At 34.7% G+C, this 8,435-nt stretch overlaps 1 protein-coding gene across 1 annotated transcript in view; it reads right to left on the bottom strand.

Moving 5' to 3' along the window:
* Positions 1-4,360: 4,360 nt before the first annotated feature.
* LOC110112813 (IAA-amino acid hydrolase ILR1-like 7) overlaps positions 4,361-8,435 on the bottom strand; it is a 14,027-nt gene continuing 9,952 nt past the window's right edge. Inside the window, exon 3 of the mRNA XM_028700715.1 lies at positions 4,361-4,599. Within this exon, the coding sequence (XP_028556548.1) occupies positions 4,435-4,599 (165 nt within the window). The 3' untranslated portion in view covers positions 4,361-4,434. The remainder of the gene's footprint in view (positions 4,600-8,435) is intronic.

Raw genomic sequence — 8,435 nt, 5'->3', positions numbered from 1 at the left:
GAACCACAACATGTTAGCCACCATGGCTTATTAGGGTCTAGTGTATTTGCTTGTATCTCTTTTAATTCTTCCAACAATTGTTGTCTATATCTCCATGACACTACAAACTTCTATCAGTACATGCAAGCAGATGTATTAAGGACTACTTTATATTTCCTAAATGATTATCATGAAGAATATCATTGACTCCGACTTTGTTTCTTATGGAGCTGAATGTATGCACTTGTGATACTTGCATTATTAATCTTCATTTGCAATCGCACCATCTCTTGTGACCACCTTCACAATCATCACTTGCAAGCAAATCATCACACTCTTCATAATCCTTACTAATTACCGGTTGTGAAGAAGTTAAATAACATGTTAAAAATCTTTCATCTGTATATTTGCACATTACTCTTGAATGAATTCTCATTTTGATCTTGATTGAGTACTCATGATTATCAAGTAAAGCTTACAAATCATAAATAACTTTTTGAATTCATTATCATAATAACTTGCCATTTGATTGCATTTTTCTTATGATGCCTTTTAAATTAAGTTTAAGTATAACTTGAACTTAATGCCAATTGTTCAGTGCTCATTTGAGTTCAGAATAGGTCCTCTGTTGTCCAAGTCAAACTTAAGTCTGAGTTCTTTCAAGTTCAGTTCAAATCAAGTTCTATGTGGTCTAAACAAATCCAAGTCTTGTGTAGTTTAACATTAATCCAAGTACTTGTTCCTCTCATTTAAAGTTCAAATCAAAATGTAAATTCAAGTCCACTATTGTCTTGTAGAGTTCAAGTCCGAGTTCAAATCGAGTTCATGTCCAAGCTCAAATCAAACTTTACTTGGTTGAGTTTGATTCAAGTCCTTATAATGTATGAATCAAGTTCAATTTTTGAGTCCAAGTTTTGATTCAAGTTCTCATTTAGTTCATTTAATGTCAATGTTCAAGCTCAAGTCCAAGTTCACTTTTTTGTTCAAGTCCTTATGCGCTTCAGTCCAAATTTCAGCAACCTCCCAGCGTCTCCCTTATTTAGGAGAAAAACCAAGAGGCAACCTTCCCCTCATCGCTACTTGAGCGCTTCAGGTAGGTGTTTAATCCTCGTCCACTATACGAGTGTTTAAGGGTTTCGAGCACATTTTTAAAAAAATACAATTTTCTTTCCCCCCTCTGCACTACATGAGCGTTCGGAGGTACTTATTATTTTATCCCCCTCCTGCTACATGAGCACTCCGGGGATCACCCACCTTGTCGCAAGTGCCGCGCCGGTTTTCCTCCTTAATACGCTACGTTAGCGATTATAGGGTTTGTCGGCTCGTCGCTGGCATCGAGGAAGGATTTTTTTTAGGTCGTCACAAGCGCCGCGCCGGTTTCCCTCCCTACTACGTTACGTGAGCGTATAAGGGGTTTGCCGGCTCATCGCAAGCCATGAAAGCAGGATTTTTGAGTTAAGAATTTTATACTTTGTGAGTAACGGCAGGGTGGAGGCTTGTGGCACATGGATCGAGGCAAGAGAAGCATTCTCTTTTTTTTATAATCAATTAATTAATTATAATTAATTACAATAAATGATATTTAATTATAATAAATGATAATTAATTATAATTATAATAATAAAATAAATAACAATTAGTAATTATAAGAAAATAAAATAAAAATAAAACATATACCTAGAGCTCGGTTAGGGCTAAATTGGCAAGGAAATGGAGGCTAGAGGGAAATCGGAAGACAGGTCTGATCGGGTCTAAGGGAGGCGTCGTGGATTTGCTCGGTTGAGGTAGGAGATGGCTTCCTCTCTCTCTATCTCTCTCTCTCTCTCTCTCTCTCTCTCTCTCTCTCTCTCTCTCTCTCTCTGCCGAAAGGATTAAGGATTGAAAGGTGGAGTTCGGGTGAGAAGCTCAGTGGGAAGATCTTCTAGATCGGCAAAGTAGAGGCGACGGGATCTCTATCATAGAAGGCTAGGTGTTCGATCAAGAGGTAGATATGGGGTCCTATGGCTTTGGCGTCGTCTACAGGTATGGTGATCGGAGGATTTGGCTGGTGTAGTCGGTGGGTATTGGAGGAATGGAGGAATGGAGGATTTGAGGAGGAAGAAGCGGAGCCTGGCGTCGGGATTGGCTCTGGATCGGAAGACAGTGATAAATAAGGGAGGATGGTGTCGGAGGTCTGCAGAGGTTTCGCGTGTGTGGAAGAAGACCTGAATGCTCTGTTTGGCTTGGTATTTAACGACCTGCTTGGACACTTGACCGAGGCGAGGGATTTGTACAAGATTCACGGGGAAGCGACGCGAACTGCACCAAATCAACGCGATTTCGACAGGATTTGTGGATCCAATGGGTATAAGGTATGATTTTGAGCTTCCTTTTTTTTGCTCCTTGTACATAGGTCAACAAAGCAGTAGGAGAAATATTGTAAGTGTTTATATTCTCCTCGTCATCAACATTAACCATAAATTTATCCATTAGCCCCCGAGTACCTCCATTAGAAGAAATTAATTAGCTCTCACTACTGGATCCTTCATGCTGAGAACTATAAGAAGATGAATTTTTAATCATCTCCTCTATATTTCTTTATATTACCTCTTTGACGGTGGCAAACATATTTAAATAATCCTTGTATTCTTTTTTCACTTCATCGGGTATATTTGCACACGGTCCAACATTGGCATGCGTGAAAGCTAGGTGATCATTCAGCCTCTTGACACCACTAGTAATGTGCTTCTCATAGAAATTATATTTTAAATAAACATTGCTCATGTTTGAGCATATTTATTATGCACTTGTTCAAATTTAGTATGAGCTCGATTGGAGCTTTCCTATTTATGTTCAAGTTTAATTTGTTCAAATGATAGAAGTTTATATTTGATTTGTATTTGCTTAATGTTTGATTTATTTCATGCTTATTGAGCTTTAAACAAATGAGTTTTATCGAGCTATTAATGAGTTTTACTTTCTAGATGTTCATTAGTTTAACAAATGAGCATTATCAAGCTATAATCTAGCGAGTGTTTTCGAGCTACCAACCGAGCCCATTCACAAACAAATCAGCTGATAAAATAATTTTCTTATAAATAAGCTAGTTCATGAACACTTTACACAAACAATCCAACAAACATGAACAAATACCTCTTATTTATGAATAAATTTTATAACATAAGAAATGAATTAATTTTTAATAAAATAAGAATAAGAATCATTTAGTATAATAAAATTAAAAATTATGTAAAAATATATCAAATAAAGATTTATAACAAGATATAATCAATTCTTAACAAGCTTATTCACAAGCTCTATATTAAATATTAATTGAGTTTCCTAATGAGCTTTATAACGAGCTTGTTTACATACTTTAATAGATACTCATGAAAATAAACGAGTTGAACACATAGTTGTTCAAACTTATTTATTTAACAGTATAGTTTTTTTTTTTAAATTGTTCAAACATATTTGATTACTTAAACAAACAATCATAAACGAGCTACATCGAACGCTCAGTTCATTTGTAGCTCTAAAAATAAACTCAACTCTGATAATTTTGTATTCCACTGTAAGGCTCGCTTAGTTGTCATTCAAGACACAAGAGCTTGAATTTGACAACAATGAAACATTCAGCCCCTTTGCTAAAATATGAACCTGATATACTCACCATAGCCCTTAACCGCAACTAGGTCATTCAGCATTTGACAACTCCATTGTATTTCATCATGGCAAACTCAATGAAACAGTTCACGTGATCCCTCCACCAGACTTTCTCAACCCATAATTTCCAAATCATGTATTTCTCTTGAAGAAGGCTATCTTCTACGGCCTCAAACAAGCCCCTCAATAGCAATTCTCCACAATATCCTCCCACTGACAACAGGAAGTTTTTTCTTTCAACTTCACGGATCTATCACTTCTTATTTATAACCGGAATAACACCAGCATTTATCTAATTATCTATGTAGATGACATTTTAGTAATAAGAAACAACTAGATGGCTGTCCAGTCACACATACTTAATTTGCACCAAACTTTCACTATGAAGCAGCTGGGTCCCATTTCTTTCTGGGCATCCAGTCTCCGCCACACCCAATGCTACTCAGCCAAGAGAATTACGCATTTGAACTCCAAAATGTCCTATTACAGAATTTTATTATCTGTATGTGTAAAATAATCTTTTAATTTTTTAGCATGGTTCTTTTTTACAGATTTTACCTTGGATTTTATGCTTTGGTTTGTCTGAATAAGTTTCATAATAAAATAGATGCTTAAAGTTTAAAATAGAGCTTTAAATTTCAAGCAAAACTCTCTTTTTCATTCTTACAGCAAACAAATCAAGAATATGGAACTTAAGGCATGACAGGTACACTTTTACACTCGAGCAACCTCTCTCCTTCTCCCTCTCTCTCCCCCTCCCGCCCTCGTTGATTAAAATATAGTGAGAAGTATGCATAACTCATGAGGGTTTTAAAATGAACATGAATATAGTAGGAATTTTAGAACCTCTCGTATACGTGATAGGAGAATATATAGTCCTTCAGTTGTTACGCTCCTAAAGGTTCCTCCAAAGGTAACAGATTCTGGGATAACATTATATGCATCACCAGCCTTCACGATCCCAACTGAAACTACCTACAAAAATAACACAAATCATCAATGCTACTTATCACCATTAAATTGAATTCAATTCAATCTTATACAAACGATTTAAATATCAAACTATTTTCTCATGAACGCTTTATTCTGCATGGGTAACACAAGTTTTATCCAATTGATATGATGCTTAAATTACAAATGCATTTACCGGCTTATTTTTCCTCCAAATTTGGTAATTATGTTTAAATTCCTCGAAGACTTCTTGCGAGATGAAAGAAGACATTTTGCTTGTATTTTCAAAGAAAAAAAATATTAGAATTTGACAAGTGTAAAACTACCCAGTATTTAGACAAACCCGTAATGCATGGTCTAAACACAAAAAAAGAAATACCACCTTCCACAAGATGTACATGAAAATTAAAAATTGCGGGAAAAAAATACGCCTTCTTTTCATTAACATCTATGTGATTTACAATCAAAAGTTCAAAAAGGCAGTTAACTATTTTAAATATTATTTATATTGAAATTTTAAATCTTCTCAGCATCACTTTTTCAAAAATTTGCTAATGAATGATTAGTCTACAAATATGATGTGGTTATATTAATATTATGTGTAAAATGTTTAGTAGTGTTGGATCAAAATTGTTTGTGAGGGACATCATAACCCTACTCATAAGACTAACTAGGCTATTTTAAGAATGTAAGTGGTGGCGAGTAAGACAAAAATAAGCTCTGAAACCATATTTCTTTGTGAATAATAAGTAGCATGAAGTTCTAAACAATACCTTTCAACACTGTATTATAGGGTTAGGAAGGCCACAAGAGAGGCTACACCAAAGGAATAATAAAATAATAAATGATTTGACAATTAAAGACATATAGACAGGTCTATGGTGGCTTACATATGGGCAGCCATCTTTAATGAGGCCTTTGGACACCACTAAGATTGCCTCCGGCTACTTACTCTAATAATTAAGGCCTCTAGCTCAGGTGTTGATTGTTATTATTATTAGGATGATCATCTCTTGCTTATTGGGTGTATGCCCTCCTTTGTTCAAGACGAGTTCGTCTGAGGTGAGTGCCTATGAGATGGATCCACCTTGGCCGGGGCAGGTATGCTTCGGGCAAATCATTTTTGATCGGGGCGAGTGCTCTATCTAGTCGGCTCCTCTAGGACAAGTTCACTTGATCTCCTTTAATTCCTAAGAAAGCGTGTCTAATCTCCGTAACATACTCAAATCCACACATTCGATATACATTTAGTTCTCCAATTCTATTGTATCTTTAAAGAGCAACATATAAAAACCACAAGAGAATTAGACAAAGCAATTATTATCATTGTTTTGAAAACCGGACCGGCCGGTTTGACCGGTTCGACCGTGAACCGGTCTTAGAGCCGGTTCGGTCCTATCTAAGAACTGGGCTAACAACGAACCGGCCAAAACCGGCTTGAACCGCCGGTTGAACCGGCCGACCGTTGAACTGGTCCGTTTTTTAAAAACCGGCCGGTTCAACTAATAACATATTTAAATATTTTATTTTTATATAAAATGTTTAATTAATATTAAATTAATTTAAATATCATATATCTTATTTAATAATATGAATCAAAATTTTTATTATATTAAATAGTAAATTAAATATAAATAACCAAGCTCGCATAATGCCATAATACCATGAAAGCTCTTAAAGCATGAGTACAAGGAAAGGTATATAAACAAGACAACTTAGAATTCCTAAGTGATGTGGAATTTTAAAATTATGTAATATATTATATATGTATGAATTTTATTTATTTTTTAGTCTAAAAATTCTTAGATTTATAAATTTTTTATGAATAAATTGTCATTATTATGTTAATTTTATTACTTTTAATTATATTATTATTTATTACGTCATCCGGTTTGACCCCGGTTCGACTGGTCGAACCAGTCGAACCATGAACCTCTCATTCTTCCGGTCCGGTTTTCACAACCTTGATTATTATTCTCACCGACAAGTAAAAGTGAGGGTTGCAGAAAAATAAGAGCATGAACATCATCAATAAGGGAGTTTTTATTACTTTCTCAATTTGTGGATCCTTTTGCTCATAAAGTGATGACTAGGTTGTCAACCTAGGAGCGACCTCATTAAGTATAGATTGTCCATCTTCCTGGGAGTTTCAGCTCGCCAACAGGTTGCCTATCAAGGGGAACTTAGCACATTTGCAGGGAGTAATCTCGCAACTCTCTAAAATGACCTTGAGTCAACTATGATACATGTACTTAGGTTGGTCCATCTTTTAAATATTATGGAGTATCCACATAGGCTTAAATTTTTTTAATATTAAGCTTCCACACTTGCCAAAGTTAAGAGTGTTCAACTTTTAATTTAGGCGAGTTCTATAACTTATCTTTCATTTTTTCCTATGGACTTACAGCAAAGGGCAAGTTCCTTGAGTGTTAAAAATGAAACTTGCATATATTTATGAGGAGTTGCTTAGCTTTTGGTTAGTTGGGCATGCGAGATGAATTCCATTTGATGATTCCTAGGGAGGTAGCATTGTATCCGAATGTCTGCATCCCTTGATCTTCAAAAGACCAAATCTAGTTGGAGATGGCAAGTGCCTATCCTTTACAAAGATTTTAATCTCTTTTGTGTGTGGACATCATTAATATGCTAACTTTCATAGCTAGGAACAAGTCACTTGCGACTTTTAAAGGGATGAGCATCTATGCACGCTGATGATGGTGTCACTCCAAAAATGTAGAATTTTATGATATATCACTCCTAATTTGACCTTATAGTGTGATGCTTCATCATCCTAGATCCCTGTTATATATTCTAATTAAGTGTCACTTTTTCACCGTGTTTGTGTTCCTTGTCTCATTTATCTATAATTATCAATTAATTCACTTTATCTCCAGCTTGAGTGACATGCCAAGTGATCTCACTCATCGTTGTGATAAGGAATTCTTAAGTTTTGATTTTTGTTATCCTTCACTGATTGTGTGGCATGACATCGAACAAGTGAGAGAGGAATTGACATTAGCAATAATTTCATGGTTCGAGCTCCTTTAAAAAGTGAATATCCAAATTATTCTTTTATCTAGATCCGCACCACTTTGGGTTGCAACTTACCATTTACCTCGAGGAATCGATCATCCTTGGTCAATATGGGCTAGTGCCCATCTAAACTGCACATAGTTCCTTCGTCTTCCGAATCGCATTTCTATCCTCTTGCAGGAAAGATAGCTCCAGCGAAGTATTTGTAACAATCCATATTTTGACCCAATAAAATATATTTTAGAAATCATTAAAAGCCAAATTTACAAACCATCTTCGTCATAATATAAATATTATTGTGCTTTAATTATAATAATTTTTTTCTAATTTTAGGAGCAGTGTAGAAAATTGACATTTGTCGGTACAAGTGGAGCTTTTGGGATCATTAGGTGTTTGTTTGACAAATTGATTTCACCGTATCATTCTAAATATACTTAGCTAATTCATGAATATTTTTCTATAATTTTTAGATATATGAATTTAAAGAATATAAAAGAATTTTTATGAATTTTGTGATAAAAATTGAACAAATAGAATAATTACATTTATATCCTTATATTATTTTATTATAAATATCAATCTCCACTACATAACTTATAATTTTTCATTTAACTCATTTTGCCCCAAATTAGAGGAGCAGAAAAAAAATGAGAAAAAAAGATATCAGAGAGAACAAAAAAACTTAGGGTTTAGAGGTCGTAACATGATCTTTGTCAGCCCGTCCTATTGTGAAATTTATTTATCTCAAGATAAACTACCATTACTCTACCTTTGATTTTAATAATTTTATGAATTATAATTTAGCCAAAATGTACAAAAGTTGTGAT

The sequence above is a fragment of the Dendrobium catenatum genome, unplaced genomic scaffold, assembly GCF_001605985.2.
Source record: "Dendrobium catenatum unplaced genomic scaffold, ASM160598v2 fragScaff_scaffold_1579, whole genome shotgun sequence".
Taxonomy (NCBI): domain Eukaryota; kingdom Viridiplantae; phylum Streptophyta; class Magnoliopsida; order Asparagales; family Orchidaceae; genus Dendrobium; species Dendrobium catenatum.
This window is presented reverse-complemented; position numbering and strand designations above follow the sequence as displayed.